This window comes from Natrix helvetica, assembly GCF_964273705.1.
Source record: "Natrix helvetica genome assembly, chromosome: 4".
NCBI classification, from domain to species: Eukaryota; Metazoa; Chordata; class Lepidosauria; order Squamata; family Natricidae; genus Natrix; species Natrix helvetica.
In genome coordinates this window covers 104246691-104266177 of record NC_138550.1, presented here as the reverse complement: position 1 = coordinate 104266177, position 19487 = coordinate 104246691, and the positions used below count along the sequence as shown (strand labels likewise).

Genomic DNA, 19487 nt, shown 5'->3' with positions numbered 1-19487 from the left:
GGGTTTCTCGTCCAGAGGTAAGGAGAATAAACTGAGATATTGAATGAGATAATTATTTGACATCTTTGCAGTCAATTGAGGTGATTGAACAGTAGAGTTCTTCAGAAAATGCATGGGAAAAATATGATTTCAGTGTCTTTAAAGAGGTTGAAATATGTAAGTTTTAATGATCTTCAGCCCACCTCCTTGATGAGTAGAATAGTCAATGTTCATCTTTTTTCATTGAAAATAATGCTGACAGGCTGTTGGATTTCTTCTGTAATGTTATATTTTTATAGCCTGTTCAACCAAATTTTCAGGAGAGAAACTTGACGTGCATTAACAAGGCTGGCTAAGTGAACCCCCTCTGGTTTAATCAGATGCAAATATATTCATTACCGCAGTGGTAGAAGCAGCTGATACCTATTATTTAATGAATTTTTAAGAATTCAAAACTATTAAGCAGCCATCCTTTTAATGTGATTGACATTTAACACAATATGGAGACTTTGAGTTTCTGCTCTTACTCAACAGGTATTTCAATTTACTATGTTTTTCCAGGTGTGAATATGGAAGAATTGACTTTCTCCACACAGAAATTGGCAGTCTTTGGAAATCTGCTTGGTTGTAATTAGCTGAACCATGGTTTACTGGATTTATCCAATTACCTGGATTTAGACAATACACCCATCTATAATCTAACAAATCATAATTTACCCTAGTGAATTGTACAAACTCAGGGAAACTTGAGAGGTTTGGGCAATCTAATGCCTCTTTATCTGTTAGAGAACAACTCCCATCATCCCCAGTCAGCACTACCAATGCCCATTCCTGGGGTGATAACAAAAATTGTATTTTAACATAGTTTATTGAGTGAGTGAGTGAGTGAGTGAGTGAGTGAGTGAGTGAGTATATGGCATAAATTTTATGGATAACAGTAGTTAAACATGTACGTTCAATTTTATAAGGTATAAGTGATTCAAGAAGTTATATAGTAATTTACAAATTGCATGCTAAAATATGTTGGTTCATAAAAATGAAATGTTCTATATACAGTAGGATTATCTACGCCATTTATCCAGTTAAGCACATATTTAATTGGGAAAGACAGGGATGGTGCAGAAAAGGTTTAAAAGTCTAGCTTAGGATATATTGCAGTCATTTTATTTTAACAAGAATAAAAATACAATAAAACCCAGTTATAACTATCCTAAGCTATAATAATAGAACATTAAAAGAGCACTGGAATATAACAATTTTAATAGTATCATATTCAAATGCGGTGAACACACAGAATTAGCTCAGCATTTCATGGCTTAAGCATCTTCCTAGAAACATGAATGGTCAGACAATATGTTCTGCCTCCAAGGGCAATACAAGATGGCCATCTTTGCCAGCAGATGTTCATCCCTACGTACTAACTCCACATTTCTCCATTCAATATTACATAGTCAAAAGTCCTGATAAGCTATTATATAATTTATTTGAGGCAGCAAATCCATAACTTGAATTGAGTCCCTAGTCAAATCATACAATAAAATATTTCATAGCTCTTTCATGCTGGTAGCTTTTACATCTTGTTTACTTACATGGATAAGGTTGACAAGAGGCACTTAACGTGATTGGTTTGGTTTGGTTTATTTGGATTTATATGCTGCCCTTCTCCAAAAGGACTCAGGGCGGCGTACAACATTAAAAAACACACATCCCAAAAGTTAAAAAAGATTAAATCCATATCCCAAAAAACAAACCGAATTTTTAAAAAAACAATACATTTAAAATAAGTTAAAATTAAAATTAACAGGGCAGGCCGGCTTGCTGGAAAAGGCAACTTTTTAGGGCGCGTCGGAAGGACCGGAGGTCAGGGATTATGCGAAGCTCCGGGGGGAGCTCATTCCAGAGGGAAGGCGCTCCCACAGAGAAGGCTCTCCCCCTGGGGGTCACCAGCCGACACTGCCTGGCCGACGGCACCCTGAGGAGGCCAACTCTGTGGGATCGTACTGGACGGTGGGAGGCTACTGGTGGCAGTAGGTGGTCTCGCAGGTATCCTGGGCCTAAGCCATGGAGTGCTTTAAAGGTCATAATTAATACCTTGAATCGCACCCGGAAAACAACCGGCAACCAGTGCAGGCCGCCTAAAAGGGGTGTAACATGGGAGCACCTAGGTACCCCCATGACAACCCGCGCGGCCGCATTCTGGACCAGCTGAAGCCTCCGGCAAACCTATAGGACAAGTGCCACAGTTGGCACACAGCACCCTCTCTGTGGGCACATGAGCCGTCCCCCTAGTTCAGCTCTACCACACATGCGCATGCGCCTCCCACTGGCCAGCTGGTAGTCAGGTCTCTGCTGCACATGTGTGGGGGGCATGGCCCATGTGGTGGACACATGCACAGGGCCATGGTGCATGCAGGGAGATTGCATGTACATGCACAGGGGTGGGGCATGTCCGGGCGACTGTGCACACATGCATGAGGTGTGTGGGCCATGTCTGCATGTGTGTCTGTGTGTGCTGGAGCCACAGGTGCATGTGTGGGGGCAGGGCACATGCATGGGGGGCTCACACACACTGCATTTTGGGGGTTTGGTTGCGGTCCGGAAAAGGTTAGCCATCAATGGCCTAAAGCAATGGATTAAATGGTGTCCCTTCCCCATGCCCCATGCAGGAGCTGACTGTACTGTACTGTAATATCATGGCAATTTCTACCATACCTTAGTACTATTACTAGAGCCATGTCGGGAGTGCCAAAGTGCTTCTGGGTTGAAAAGATTGGACAGTGACATTATCACTGCCTGGGGGACACCTAGTAGTTGGGGGCTCCTTTCTCATCCCTGTTAAGTTACCCATTGAAGTGGTATCCATTAATTTATTGCATTAATTGCAATCGCCTATTTTCAAACACCTGGGTTGGCAGAAGCTGGAGCGTGTGACGGGAGCTCACCCCATCGCCTGGCAGCAATCAGGTCTTGAATGCAAACCTGCTGATCATCAGTCCAGCATCACAACTTTGTGAACTATTATGCTCCTCTTACCATACTTTGGTTTTAGTTTGATCTGTCCTCATTCACTAGGCAGAAACTTCCCTCTGAGGAATTAGGAAGACCAGCCTTCTATCATCTCATGTAATTGTATTTATAGAACTGCAGAGGAGGGAATATGACTGATAAAAGTCAGCAGCAGACAAATTACTAACCCACAGTTTGGTTTATATTATAAGGTAAATAGTTATGGACCTAAGAGTCAACAAAGAAAGTCTTAAGCTAAGGTTCCCCTTTAAAGCAAAATAAATGTAGCTTTGCCCCATTTTTTGCTTGTGCTTTGAGTTATAAAATTGGCTATTGTACATAAATATATTATGTCTTAATTATAAAGGATTTATATTTTTTTAATCCTCACCTGTCCATTCTATGAAATTGTTTTGGGGGAAAACATTTAAATATCAGCATTCTTGAAGTGAAGAGAGAGTACCACTTTATTATTAAATACACTACCCATTCATAAAAAAACACAAGTTAACTTCTGGACCATTCATTATGTAATGGAAGTCCCTAATCACAGAAATAATAGTTGATAATTAGACAATGCAGCATGACTCAACAATTGCTGTTTTAGATACAAGTACTGTATATCCAGTTCTACTTTGTACATCTAATTATATTTGTCAGGGTTTAAGACTCCTTCCTCCACTTCAAAAATAGTTTATATATGGAACACAGCCAAACTGATAAAGTCAGAAGGCCTGTAAGTTGGAATTGCTACTTAGATGTTTGCTTATAAGAAGCTCAAGTATGATGGGAAAACATTTAAATGAAGCAACTCTAACTATTGGTTGCCTACTCAGAAACAGTACCATATCAAGTTAATAGCACATTGGGTAGGAAGGGGCTGCATAATTGAGCTAAACCCACATGGCTCATCATTTCAATTCTTTTGCAGATATTCTGCCACTATTCACAGGAAAGTGGGATGCACTAAATATGCCAATCGGATTTATGATACACTTTGAACGTAATTTCTTAACACTGTCATGGTACCTTATGATTCTTGATGAATGTATCTTGTCTTTTTATGTACACTGAGAGCATATGCACCAAAGAAAAATTCCTTGTGTGTTCAATCACACTTGGCTAATAAAGAATTCTATTCTATTCTATTCTATTCTATTCTATTCTATTGTAAATATTCTGATTTAAGGGTTCTGCATAATACGTTTTCCCCTTTTCTATACATCTAAGCTGAGTAGCCGAACTCCTATATTTAAAAAGTGGGTTTTTGATCATGTAGGAGCTTCTGCTTATTACAAAGGAAATTTGCCTCTCTTGGCTAATGAAAAAAAAAAGATCTACTCTCATTTTAGAAAAGCTATCTTCAGAATGAATATGTTAGACAGACTTTTAGCAGAGGGAGAGAGTGAGGAAACTGTTAAGTACCAGAAAATAAGAGACACACCTGTTCCTCAAGTTAAGATTTAAAAGATTTTAAAAATAGTGAAAATATTTGCATAAATTCTCAAATGCATGTTTGCTTTTCTTGCTTGCTTTATTTATTTATTTAAGAAAATTTGTATGGCTGCCCAACTCAATCTCAGTGACTCCAATCTGTTTATAATGATAAAAATCTAATATAAAAACAATAAAAAGCAATAATGCCCCCCATCCCTCTTGTGATAACAATCAATCAAATAAGCTAGTTGATGGGCTCCATCCCACTCTAGGTTCCCCAGGCCTGTTGATAAAAGCCTTATGAAAGAGTGTCAAAGTGGGAGCCAATCTTATTTCCAGGGGGTTATGTTCCATAAGGTGGGAGGCAGAGGTGGTATTCAGCTGGTAGCGGTGGCTGTGGGAGGCTGTGCCCACCTGCCCTGATGTAATGCGTGAGCACTGCACATGCAGTGCACACTCACATTTGCGACCTGGTAGGGAAGGTATGTGAATCCCACCGCTGAAGGGAGGAATATGGAATATTCCCATAGGGAATACAAATATTCACTAAAAGCAACCGTTGGTTTTATCTGGTTCACAGCTGGTGGGATTCATTTCATTTCAGTTAATGCATGTTCCCAAACTCATCATAAGAATGTCTAAGGAACAATGAGAAAAGATTCAAAATCCAGTGTCTCTTTGTTGGCATTCATTGCGGGACTTCTAAATGTATTTAACTATCGACAAAGGGATAAAATAAAATTGCTGCTTCTCTTCCTCCTTCCCCTTATAGTACTGAAACAAAATTTCATGTAAGTCATATTTGGTAAATATGTGCATATCTAAGTAAATTAATGCATACTCTGTTTGTGTGTGTGTTTAGATGATAGATAGATAGATAGATAGATAGATAGATAGATAGATAGAGTACAAACTTGTCTCACCTTCTAAAATTCAGTAAACCAGAATTTCATAAAAATTAGCTCCTGTATTTCTTCTCTTGCAATATACTTGTAAATGTCCACAAAGGAGGCAGATCAATATTATTCAATCAATAATGTTCCCAGACAAGTGAAATAAATTGTTTATTTTAAACCACACTTTTCTTATAGATGCTGAAAGTTATTCAAGACTCTTCTGTTTTCTTCTACAATGATTCTACATGCTAGGTTGGGTCAAAAAATACTGACCAGCCCAAAGTCATTCAGTGAGCTTCTATGCTTGAGAGATCTCTTGAATATAGGTAATCACAGTCCAGCAACTTAATCCCTACATTAGTTGTATCTAAGCAGTCAATCAATGTAAATATGATTCCATCATTGTAAACATCTTTATTACGCTTTGATTTCTGTGAGAGATTCCATCAAATAAGAAAACATCTCTGGTGCCTTTGAAGTGACCACATACTTTGAAGTGACCTATACTGAGCTGTTAAAAAAATGTGCAAATTAAAAGTGCTACCGCTGTTGCAAACGTATTAGACCAAATTCAGTTTGAAGTTGTGAAAAATCCTTAAAATAATTGACACATAATTGATTTAAAGCCACTATCTCAGCTTCTTACTGATACAGATGTTAAAGTAATATGATGTTTAATTACATACCAAAATTTTGGAATCTGACTATGATGAATTACTATTGTACTATACTTTTGGTAGTGGCTAAAAGAATCATATTTAAAAATTGGGGGGGGGGGGTTATATTATTCCAGATATTAAGTTTTGTTCTTGGAAATGTGGTATTATTATGCAAATTTTTCTTTTTTATCTTTTGTTTCTAATTATATGGTGTTATATATTTTATAAATCTTGACTATAATCTAAATTTGTATCTTCAGTTTTCGCCATAACTCTAAACCTTTCATGTTGTAATTTGTTAAATTTTGTTAAAGGTCTTTAAGAGCTTTAACAATGCCTTTATTGTTCTGTATTCTGTTTATATTTTACAATCTTATACAAATAAAAAAACAAGGTCATTGTGAATTATTTCATTATGTAATTGTTTTCCATTTGATAATATAATATATTATGATTCTTTCTAGGATCACTTCATAATATAAAAAAAATAATACGAAGTCCATTTTTAATACTATACTGTGGCTCAAATTCTGTCTTACCACATAACTTCAGCCATCATTGTCGACTCTATTTTGCCCTGAAAAAATAATTTCCTTGCCCCATTTTACCTCAAACTCCACTGACGCAAACAGTTACAAAACAGATAAGGATCTGGGGGTGCCGTACAGGACTGCTACATAGTTTTCAGTGAAAATATTCATTAAATTATCTGAAGTTTGGAAAATGCATTAAAAATTATTCCTTATTCATTTAATTTCCAAAACTGTTTCATAGGCAATGGACTTACATGATGAAGTTACAAAGTAGGAAGAGAAAAACAATTAAACGGAAGCTTGATACTTGGCAACTAAATACAAAATGTTTCAAATATTCCACCATCGTTAATGTACTTTATTCTAACCCAGTTTAACATAGACCATAATTCATTCCACAAAGCCATATTTCAGGACAACATTCCAAGTCAAGGGTTTCAAATTATCTATCTGAAATATAATGATTTGCTTTTGTACCTTTAATAAAAGTTCAGCTAAAAAGATACCTAAGGGTTCACAGCAAGAGCTTTAGAACCTTAGCCGAGTCTTTGTAAGCACATCTGGTTTAATACTGAAGTGATTCTTCACCATTTTCTAGAGTAAAGTGTCAAAAGGCTTTCCTCGGATACTTATCTAGACTGAAATAACATTATCCATTTTTGAGGTTTTTTTTTTAAAAAAACAGCACAAGTGTTAGACTAAAAATTCTGTTGCAAGATAGCAACAAAATGTTGCTTATTCAGTATGGGGGATTCACAAAGAACTATGCCACCTTTAGGGTACAATAGGGATTCTGGCAATGTCCATAGTAGAGGTGTGGGGAGAAGAGGTGGCATGAGGAGGCTCGACATCTCCTTTGGTGCTAACAATGGACATCAGAAATCCCAAGAGTCAACTTTACCCTTTCTCTCCCAAAGTTTTCATTAGTATGGAAAATAATTGGAAAAACATTGAGTTCACCCTTTTTTAAAGCCATTTTTTGCCTTCCCCAGGCTCCAGAGGCTTTATAGGAGCCTGGGGAGGGCGAAAAGAGCCTCTCCCCCCCCCTCCGGAGGCCCTCCAGAGGCTTCATGAGCTTCCCTGAAGCGTCCGGAGCACAAAAAAACGGCCCTACGGGCAAACCGGAAGTTCGGGAACTGACTTCCTGTTTGCTCGGAGGGTTGTTTTGACTGCTCCAGAGGCTTCAGGGAAGCCTCTTGAAGGTCCCTAAAGCCTTCGGAGCACTTAAAACGACCCTCCGAGCAAACCAGAAGTGACTTCCGGTTTGTTCGGATGGTTGTTTTGACTCCTTCGGAGGCTTCAGGGAAGCCTCCTGAGGTCCCTGAGGCCTCCGGAGGGCTTCCGGGGGAGGCTGTTTTCGCCCTCCCCATGTTCCTATAAAGCCTCTGGAGCCTGGGGAGGGCAAAAAAAAGCATGCAAAAATAGGGGGGGGTTGCGCCTGTAGTGCGCGCATGTGCACCGGGGGGTCGCACATTGCATTATGGATGCGGCACGCCTGCACACGACCCCTCTGCGCTCCCCCCACTTATGGCACGCGAGCCAAAGAAGGTTCGCCATTGCTGTGCTAAGCCATCACGCCCCCCCATGCCCCCCAAACATTGTACACTTGTGGCAACATTCTACAGCAAAGTCATAGAGATGGACAGCAGTACCAAGCTGTGGAGGATACTGTAAACCATAATACAATCAGAAGTCAAGGAGCATGGAAAACAAGTGGAGGCTGCCCTTGTAGTAGCCAAAACCAGGTTGAAGATGAGTTCGTGGTTTCATGTCCTTAATCTGAATGGGGCTTCCTCATGCCCTGGTATGCAGGATGTGTGGCTGAGTTCATAATACAAACTACCTGAGGTAGATAAGCTCACAGTTTCTCTTCTCTGCTCCTGTCAATGTGTTTCATAGACTGCTAGGGAAAGACAAGGGGAGACAATCTTTTAACATGTCTTCTGGTTGACCAAAAGACTCTCCTTTGTTTACTTGCTTTTAGTGTACCAGAGGCAACAAGTGATTCCTTTCATATATCCATTAAAAGTCCTGTTCAACTGTTTTGCTTTACTCTCCATTGTTTTCCCATACCAATATCCAGAACATGGTCAGAACCTGCAAAAGAATGTAGAGTAGGAATTAGAATGGCTACACTTCTACATACATCACATAATACACAGACCAGGGGTGTCAAACTCATGTCATCACGACAGTGTCACGGGGTATATTGGAACTTTCTTCCCCTTCGCTAAACCAGGCATGGGCATGGCCAACATGTGACACATCTGGCCCGAGGGGCCGCGAGTTTGACAGCTCTGACATAGACAAACTTCCCAGAGATGTTTAAAATGTTCTGCTTCTCCTTTCTTTCTTTCTTACATATTAATAATAAACTTTTTCTAAATTTACATTTAAGAAATGTATACACCTTATCAAAGAACAATTTTTATCGTCCAGATAAAACACACTTTTCTCAAAACATATCTTTAGCAAGTTGTGAAATTATCCAATCATTTCAATGATCAAAATGAACAGGACATTTTGTCAAAGTTTTTTTTCCCCATCTTGAATCTCAACCTTCATGATCAAGTGTTCTGTGTATCATATATCAGTGTTTTCTTTTTTATATAGTTATTCCTACATTGGCAATATATAAAGTTCATCTCTGATCATTGTGAACACATTAATGAATTGAAAAAAATCAAGATCAATTTAGAATGGTTTCTGTATTTCTATCATCTATCCACGTATCTATCCACCTATCTATCTATCCTCTTGTAACCAACTCAATCAGGCGCCCATAAACTTTTACTAAAATGAATAGGGTAATAGGAGTGATTTGATGTTTATAATTATGAACTTTAATCTGAGCTAGAGTGATCAGCAAAGAGAAAACAAAATCTACTACATTTATGCAAGTTTGTCATCAAGGTGTATATAAAAACGGAGACTTCAGGTGACAGAAATCAAAATTCCCATCGTGTATTTGACAAAGCACGGTTGCCGAGATGGTTTCTGCTATGACCAACAGGAAGACTTCATTGAAAGGTACGTCTTATTTATTATTCTTTTCCATGTTTTTCCTGAATAAGAGCAATTTTGCAAACAAGTAACAACACATTTTTGACTGATAAAAATTAAGCATTTCACAATCAGTTATGCAAAGGAAACTTAAGAATTAAAAAAACAAAGAACTTATGGAAATCCTATGAAATGAATGGGAAATCCACAAGAGCACCTTATGTCCTTAAGGGATGGATCATATCTGTGGTTTAGCATCATTCTATATTAAAGAGAGTATCCGATGTTGTCAGTGCTTTAAATTTATTTAAAAAGAAAACTGTTATAGTGCTGCTTTTCTAACCAAAATAAAGCACAAACCTATGAATGACCAATCAGACATAAATCTAATTAAAAGCTAATGGAGCACCTACATGGAATACTGTATATAAGACAGGGCAGGGAAAACTATCACGTATTAAATTGTTGCTTAGGGAAGCAACTTTGTCTACTGGGTATGGGGCTGCATAGCGTAAAACTGAAATCTTTTTGATTCCTTTTGTATGATTTATCTAATGAGAAGTGCAAAAGTATAAATCCTGGGATTTCCTGTATGCTCAGGATCTGCTGCACCACTAGGTTGTAATTTTTTTCAAGAAATCAGCTTGTGCCAAAATAAACTTCATTTATTTGGTACATGCTTTTAGCACAGTAATTTGCTTTTGTAAAAAAAGAAAAAAAAAGAAAACAGGCATAGGGCATTGTCTAATCAAATCAATGTACTCATTTATCAGTAATTAATTTTAAAGTTTTTATACGAGACATGATCTCAGGAGATCTTTGGCTCTCTTCAGATATTCAGCACCAACTCTCTGTAAAAGTTTATTCACGCCAAAGACCTTAAACAGCACAGCTGCTGAAAATTTGCAGGCAGCACCCCAAGACCATCAAAAATCTACTTATTTACCTTCCCTCCAATTTAATTTTAAAACCATATGTTTGTCAAGAAGGAAGTCACTCCTGGAAACAGCTATAAAGGAAAGGGGTTTAACTACACTTCCACTCTTTTACACTTATTGTTGCTATGATGATGATTATTATTATTACATAGTTTTTATATCCTATCTCTGCTGAGGTGAAAAGGTTGAATTCCTCACATATGGTTATTTAAGAAGTCAAGCATTAAAATAAGAGGTCATGGAATACCAAATATAGTGTTTTCTTTTCTTGATTTACTTCATCTTATGAGTATCTGCCTTTTTCTTTTTGTCTTCAAGGTCTATTTCTAGCCACTGTGCTGCTGGCTAATATGTTCCTTTCAAGGAAGTGTGTAACATCTTCACCCATTTGCCCTAATGGGTCTGACAATTGCCAGGTTTCTCTTGGGGACCTTTTTGACAGGGCTGTTAAACTATCGCATTATATCCACTCTCTGTCTGCTGAAATATTCAATGAATTTGTAAGTATTTTGGCATAAGGGAAAAACTAATCCTGTAACAGAGGCTAAACCAGAGGTGGGTTCCTATCGGTTTGGACTGGTTCGGCTGAACCAGTAGTGGTTTGCCAGTCTGGGTTGCCAGAACCAGCAGTAATGAGAGCAGCAATTCACCCCTGGGCTAAACCATGTGTTCCTAAACAACAACTCCAGGCATCCCTTGTCAGCTAATAATCATTTCTGGATTTGCCAGGAATTGAAGACCAGTAACATCTGAACTTCCTCAAGTTGGCCACCAGTATTTTGTGAAGGCCAGTTTGATTTTTTTAAATCATAGTTTCCTTATTTCTTCTGGCACAGTTTCACAATGGGTAAAATATAACATATTGGCTCAGTGTTTTATTATCTATATGAAAATGCAATTTGAAAAGGCTGCCTTTATTATTGCTAGGCTGTTCCAACAAATGTTATTGCTTATTGAAATTAAAAGATTCTTAAACTACAGGTAGTCCTTGACTTACAACAATGTGTATAATGGCCATTTGAAGTTATAATGGTGCTGAAAAAATAACTTATGACTGTTTTTCACATTCACGACTATTGCAGCATGTCACGTGATCAAAATTCAGATACTTGGCATATTTATGACGGTTGCAGTGTTCTGGGATCATGTGATCACCTTTTGCAACCTTCTCACGAGCAAAATCAAAAGAGAAGCCAGATTCACTTAAGACCAGGGTTACTAACTTAACAACAGCAGTGATTTTCTTAACAACGGTGGAAAGGAAGGTCCGTGGTGGCATAGTGGTCAGAGGGCAGTATTGTAGGGCTAACTCACTGCTTACTCCAGGAGTTTGATTCTCACCAGCTCAAGGTTGACTCAGCCTTCCATCCTTCTGAGGTGGGTAAAATGAGGACCTGGATTGTTAGGGGCAATATGATGACTCTTTAAACTGCTTAGAGAGGGCCGGGAAGCACTGTGAAGCAGTGTATAAGTCTAAGTGTTATTGCTAAAATGGACAAAATTCACTTAACAACTGTCTGACTTAGCAACAGAAATGTTGGGCTCAATTGTGGTTGTAAGTGGAGGACTACCTGTATTGTGGAAAAGTTATCAAAGCTCCATAATAAAGTTAGCTTTACCCAAGCTTTTGAGTGGATTTCTAGATTGGAAACCAACAAGATATTACGCTTCATATCTTCAAATTGAGATAAGAAACAGAGTTTTCAGAGTCTGCTCTAATACACTTTTCCTCAGTGAAACAAGTTCACCTCTATTCCTTTTAAAGTTAGATGTCCTATTATTTCTTAAGGACCAAGGGTAGGAAATGGGATGGGGGCAGATAGTCTCATTAATAGATCCATTGTAGCGAAAGCTTCATCTACCCTGGGGAACTGAACCTCAACAAAGGACGTGGAAGAAGGGAAACATTGTCTTCTGTACACAGAAGTCATTTAAAGTAACAAAATGAAAACGTGCAAGACTAAGTAACAAATGTCCAAGTGAAAGATTTGCTCAGAGAAAAATAACTAAATGCATGCAAGAAGGCTATTTTGGAGTAGGGCAGAAAATATACTCTCTGAGGAACTGTGGGATGTGGGCCACTTCATACCATAAAGAAGCTTTTGTTAATATGGGAAAACTTGATGCTTGAAACTGATTTCCTTTCACAGTATATACATAGAGGAAGATCACCTTTGACTAAGCCATGCAATAAGGTTGGGAGACAAAATTAATGGCCTCTATAACTCTAGGATACATTTTACAAGGCAACCAATGAGAGCAAAAAACAGTCTATTTCCCCTCCAAAAAATCTTGGTTATCTACTTCACTAAATGTCATCTTTGTTTACTGTCAGGATGAACGCTATGCTCAGGGCCGGGGTTTCATTGCAAAGGCCGTTAACAGCTGCCATACTTCTTCCCTAACCACTCCTGAAGATAAAGAACAAGCTCAGCAGATACATGTAAGTTGTCTCGGTTTGTTGACAGATGCCAGCAAGTTCACCAGAAATCTGATGAAATCCTTTCAAAGCACACAGTTACCATAAATAGAGTTATAAAAGGGCAGCTCTATCATTGCTCCACCTCTGTAAGTGGTAGGAATCAGTAAAGCACAAAACACGGAAGCATGGTTTGACCTATATGAACGAAAAAGAAAGACAATACAAAACAAGTTTGGTCTTTCACAAGGCTGGAAAAATCCAGGGAGGATTGATGAAAGCACATCTCCTTTAACTGTCCTAAGGAGAGATGGGGAGATGGTATTTTTGTGTGAAGAGATGCATAAACAGAAGACAATAGGTGAAATTGTCTATATATTCCCTAGCAGGAGAGAAAAAATACATCTGACCCAAAAGGGAAAAAAATAATGCTAAAAGATCAGGGGCTAGAACTCTATTGCAATGATCTCTTGATCACACACAAGTTTCCTCAATTTTCCAGTTTCGGAAATAAAACACACCTTACTGAATAATTGCATTTTACAGAAAGTTTCTCCTCTGTGTACTTGAAGAGGAAATCTTTGGAATGTTAAGGTATCGCTTGAGAGCCCGTTCCTATTGATTCAATTTCAAATGCCATTCATCCACTGAATAATCTCCCTTTTCAGAAAGCAAAACATGTGCCACAAATATTTGAGATATGTATGTGTCTGGCATTTATCTATGTTTGCACGGGGTGCTTGGGATGTTTGAGCCTTTCAATACAGTAGCACAATAGCAATTCTCCCAAGAGAAGCAGGAGGAAATTTATGCCAGAGAATAGATGCATTTTTTGCGATGTAGGTAAGGAAAGTGAAAAGTGATTGTGTCAACATTGGAGAGGTCTCAAGGACAGGCACAATGGCTAGGAGGATCCTCCGAAAGCCAAAAGCCCTTTGATCTTTCAGCTCACCTCAAGCAGTGGCAAATTTTCAAAAGAAAAGAAATCTTCCCAGAAGCAAAACACTTGAAACCAGCCTTGTGTCTGAGCATGTTTGCAGGATTTGATGTAGACACAATAAATGCTTCAGGATGAGATATTAAGTGGCCTACCACAGATCACAACTTCCATTATATCTTCAAATATTTTCCAGAGCCCTTATTTCTAAAAATGTATCATTAATGCTCATGCTAATCTTTGGATTAAATGGCATTTATACAACAAAGATGAATGGAGTGATTTCTACTGGCAGGAGAGATAATTTACTGAGAGTTTCATATTTAGGGTATTCTCTTGTCTAGTTACATTTAAAAGAAAAACACCTCGCAATTACACTACAGCCTTGCAGTTTAGCTATATCTGATAAATGGACAAAATTGCAGTAAAGACATTTTAAGGTAGGCTTGATTTTAAAAATGTTCCATATCTGTTGTGTAGATTTTGCACACTTAACTGTACAATTTTGTTGTCAATGAACAGCATGAGGACCTATTAAATCTAGTTTTGAGTGTACTCCGTTCCTGGAATGACCCCTTAGTGCACCTGGTCTCTGAAGTTGAACGAATAAAGGAAGCTCCTGATACCATTCTCTGGAAGGCCATGGAGATTGAGGAGCAAAATAAACGACTTCTTGAGGGGATGGAGAGAATAGTTGGACGGGTGAGTCAAAAAAGAATAATCCTCTGAAGTCCTTCCAGCTTCATAACACTATTCGAAATGTATAAAATGAGACAGATTTTTTGTTGTTTGTTTGGATTAAAATGCTTCAAAGAAAGAAAGTAAGAACTTAAAAGTGTCAGCAAAACCTTTCAGATCTGGAGATCTGTTTGGCATGTCTAAGAAGTAGCAAAATATCTTGTTCTTTACTAATAAAAAGGTTAAGAAGTGCCAAACAACAAAGCAAAAAGCTGATCCTGTAATTTTTTTCTTAATACTAAAAAAGGACATGGCCCAACCTCAACTGAGAATCAGCAAACAGGGTAGGAAAACTTTTATCTTGCTCCTACCTTATATTTTATAAAATTAACATTGTTCTGCTGCACATGAAAGTGCCGAAAAAATAATAACATTCATTGATATCATTTTTTAACACTTCCTTGCAGAGGGAATTGAATCTTCTTCTTGCCCTCTACACAGGCTGAGACTACAAAAAAAAAGTGGTTTACAAAAAACCCCTCAAAATGAGCTGCACATTACAAACTTAATATGTCATTTAGTTAGTTTGAAAGCAATCAATAACATTTTTAACATATGTACGTATGTGCCTTAGAAAAGTAATAGAATGGGCAAGTCTGTGCCATGAAGGAAGACAATAAATAAAAGTTGTTGCATATCTAGTACATACTTTGTACATTAAAAGTGTTAAGCTAATGTTCTTTCTTTCCACACTTGTTTGAACCAAGAACGTTTCTGAATTCTCCTTATTAATTTATTATCTTAATTTTTAATGTGTCATATTCAAAATCGATTGTGAAAATGAAGGAGAGTAATTGAAAGCAAACACATCAAAATAGGCACCAGTATTTCTAAGCAATTTTAAGGTGCATGACAGTGGTAAAATCTAAAAAATTCCCCTACTGGTTCTGTGGGCATGGCTTGGTGGTCATGTGACTGGGTGGGTGTGGCTTGGTGGTCATGGTCATGTGACCATGTGAGCTCAAAAACCAACTATCACACTTTACACAAAAGCTACACAACTCACTCCTACACAACTGACTCACACACAATGCAGAAGAAGCTGGACTTCACACAAAGTGACCCCTGCCACAAGCAGGAACCTCATAGAGTCACGGTTAGAGCTAATAGGTAGTAAAAATGCTTTAAAAAAGTAAAAAAAAGAAAGAAAGAAAAGAAATAGGTTCTGACATCCTCCAGCACAGCTGATTGTCAAACAGCTGACACTCAGAACCTTTTTTTAAAAAACTTTTTAAAGCATTTTCTTAACTACCAGCTGGGTGAATAGGCAGTAAAAAATACTTTTAAAAAAGTTTTTAAAAAGGTTCATTAGCTGTGACAATCAGCTGTGCCGCGCAATCATGGGAGCCTTTTTCTTTACTTTTTAAAGCTTTTTTTGCTACCGGTTCGGGAACCGGGAAGCATTTGTTACTACCGGTTTCAGCAAATCGGTAGCATTTCACCCTGGTGCATGCCATTATTTTCTTTTCATATTTGCCTTTTCTTTCAGCAGTTGAAATAGTTACTTTTTAGAGAAAGACACCTAGGCAGCATTTACGATGTAAAATTTAAATATGCCTAAAAAAGCAGCTATCCATTCTAAGCAAGGGTACTAAACCTTTTTCACAACCATATTGTTATATTTTCTGTTTTCCCTGATCTACCAGGAGTAGGCTAATATGACTGCCTTCCAACCTCAAATGAGGGCAAGTCATGCTTACCACACTTATCTGAAAATGCCTGCATGTTCAAGCATTTCAGATTATCATTACTGGCCAATGTTTCATTAGGACATGAGTCCTAGATTACTAGTACCTATTGTTTTCTGGAGTTAGTTACACAACATCAGGTAGAATGCAATAGACAAGCCCTATTGTTTTCTGGAGTTAGTTACACAACATCAGGTAGAATGCTTCTCTTTTTTCCATTTTAACATATTCCGCCTATAATCCCCCCCCCTCAGCCCCCGGGATCGTAGATTTAAAGTATTCGTCCTTTAGTCTGGTGGTGATCTTTTTAGGTTGCCTCTGTTGAACTGCCAAATGATACAAATTGGATATACCGTAGTATCTACAGCAAACTTCCCCAATCTAATGCTCAACGTTGTCTGAACATTGTACATGTTGGTACAAGATATTTTGAATTGAATTGAATACTTTACTTGGCCAAGTGTGTTTAGACAGACAAAGAATTTGTCTCTGGTATAAAAGCACTCAGTGTACGTACATGCAGGCAATAGAATAACAATAATAACAACAACAATTACAATAATAATGATGATGGTGCCAATAAAAGGGGGAGTAAAGAAGATAATAAAAAGGATAACTAATACGACAGCCACATTACATGGGTTAAAAGATATCAGGCAGCACTGAGAGAATTTAGTATTTAACAGAATGAACTTTTTACTTATATTTCCCCAAAAGAAACAATCTTCCGTAATGCAAGTTCATGACAAGATATGCTGTATAGACAATATAATTAGAATGCACTTTGAACGTTAGAGCTGCAAAGTAAACAAGTATGACTTATATGCTTGCCTACTTTCACGAATAAAAGGCTTTTATTATAGTGAAATCAAATACAATCTCTCTTCCCCCCCTCGAATTTACCTTACCCTGTTTAATTACTGGGCATTTTAAAATCTAAGCCAAGATCTGCTCAGATTCCAAATTACTATCTGATAAATCTTCAGTCATGTTACATCTCGCTAAGGCATGAGTGCAAAAAGTATGGCCGAGAAGTATTTTTGGTACTATCAAAGCTGATGGAACCAGACATTTTGACTACACACACACACACACACACACACACACACACGATGAGAGACAGTTTGGTGCAGTGGTTTAAGGCATCAAATTGGGAGATCATCAGTTTCAGGCGCAAAGTCAGCTGGGTGACCTTGGGCCAGTCACTCTCTCTTAGTCCTGTAAGGAAGCAATGGCAAACCACTTCCAAAAAACTTGCTAAAAATAAACAGAAGGGACTTATTCAGGCAATCACCAGGAGCAAACACCGATTATAAAACTACCTATATCTATAGCTCCACATCTATATCTATATCTTGTTTATCCACTTATTCAGGCAGTCACCAGGAGTAAACACCGATTATAAAACTACCTATATCTATAGTTCCACATCTATATCTATATCTTGTTTATCCACTCATTCAGCAATCATTCAAAATTACAACCGCTTTGAAAAAGGAGACTTAAAAATGATTCTTGGAGTTGATGATTAATGGCATCTGGTCCCAGTTGTTGTGATTAACTGAGGACTATGTACAGTATATGTATATGTAATCTACTGATAGTATCTGTTCAAAGATGGGGATATTTTAGGAGCAAAACAATTATCTTAAACCTAGAACAAATTTAAAGCCCACATTTTATCTAATAGAAGGGAACACCAACACATTTTTGCTCTTAGGAATCCCTCTATTTCCCTGGCCCCACCCATTTTGGGAATCTAGCTCTGCATCTATCTTCCTAACTGGGTTTGTATGGAAGGTGTGTGTCTCTGCTTTAAACATTGACCAAAATTTATTTAGCAATTGTGAAATCTTCAAAGTTTATTTTGATTTTGCACTTTCCTTAGGTTCGCCCAGGTGACTTAGGCAATGAAGTCTATTCTAGATGGACTGATCTCCCTTCCCTCCAACTGGCTGATGAAAATTCCCGCCTCTTCGCCTTCTACAATCTGTTGCATTGTTTGCGTCGGGACTCCCACAAAATTGACAACTATCTGAAACTCCTGAAGTGTCGCCTCATTTATGACAGCAACTGTTGAACAGCTGTGCTATCGCTTTATTAAAATGATAGCACCACATCTTTTTAAAATACTCCGCTTTTAGCCTCACTGCTTTTATGTATACTTCATGGAAAATCTCAGCTTGCAGAAAACGATTTAGAGGCCTATTAAGTTCACTTCTTTCTGGTTAAACTGTTAGATAAAGCATTCTTTTTTTTTCTGTTGAGAGCACTTTCATTCAGATTGTAGCAATATTCAAATCAAGCAATAAAAAATTGAAAATGCACGGAGGTGAAAATGTATTTCTTAAAAGTTGGGATTGGGTATAAAAATGGGGCCATATATCTGAGGGGACCCAGAGCTATATGCAAACCTCTCCAAAATTGCTACCAAAATTATAGTTTTGAATGTGATAAAAAGGGGGAAAGATTCAATACATTAATTTACTTTACAGGTAGTCCTCAGCTTACAACCACAATTGGGACTGGGATGCCTATCGTGATGTGGACATTAAATGAGTCATACTAATTTTACAGTCACAAATGGTGATCACATGATCCCAGAATGCTGCAACCATTATAAATACATGCAGGTAGCCAAGCCCGGTCAGTCATATGACCACAGGGATATTGTGACGGTCATAAGTCCAAAGACTGGTCATAAGTCACTTTTTTCAGTACCATTGCAACTTTGAACAGTCACCAAATGAACTGTTGTAAGTCAAGGACTACCTGTACCTAAATCAGACAGACAGATTTTGAGATCTAGGGACAGTTATTAGTGACGTTCATAATTGTATAGATCTATATTGCACTCTTGTTGTCCTGTCAATGTTTTTGGTGAAGGACAAGAAATGGGCAATAGGTTTATTGCACAGTCCAGGCTTTTATAAGACTTTTAATACAATAAGACCACGCCATCCTATTCTATCTCCAAAGCATAACTGTGCCTTTTACTCCCATGAAGCAATGATGTCCAACCTTTCTGGCTCGGTGGACTGGCAGAAGCACCAGTGGCGGGGGGGGGGAATGCTTTCGTGCATGCACCTACCGCTTTCACAAATGCAGCTTCGCACACACATGCTTGCGCACCACTTCCGCCGCCTGGTTCTGAATGGGCTGCGGCACAACCCGGGCCACAACCCACGGGTTGGAGACCCCAGCCATAAAGCAATCAAAGTAATCTTCATTGTGTGTGCCAGAAAGAGTTTCTT

The 19487-nt window shown here is 38.1% G+C and overlaps 1 protein-coding gene and 1 long non-coding RNA gene across 3 annotated transcripts in view; one reads left to right on the top strand and one right to left on the bottom strand.

Annotated features, from left to right (window-relative positions):
• Nucleotides 1-7926: 7926 nt before the first annotated feature.
• Nucleotides 7927-19487, bottom strand: part of LOC309392257 — a 320340-nt gene continuing 308779 nt past the window's right edge. For both annotated transcript variants that reach the window (XR_014175407.1, XR_014175408.1), the window contains one exon: nucleotides 7927-8607. This is a non-coding gene — a long non-coding RNA (uncharacterized lncRNA). The remainder of the gene's footprint in view (nucleotides 8608-19487) is intronic.
• Nucleotides 10802-18313, top strand: PRL (prolactin; the record flags this gene model as incomplete). The annotated part of the gene is made up of 4 exons (XM_081952386.1): nucleotides 10802-10951; nucleotides 12787-12894; nucleotides 14330-14509; nucleotides 18122-18313. 4 exons carry the CDS (start codon nucleotides 10802-10804, stop codon nucleotides 18311-18313), a joined length of 630 nt encoding a protein of 209 aa, XP_081808512.1.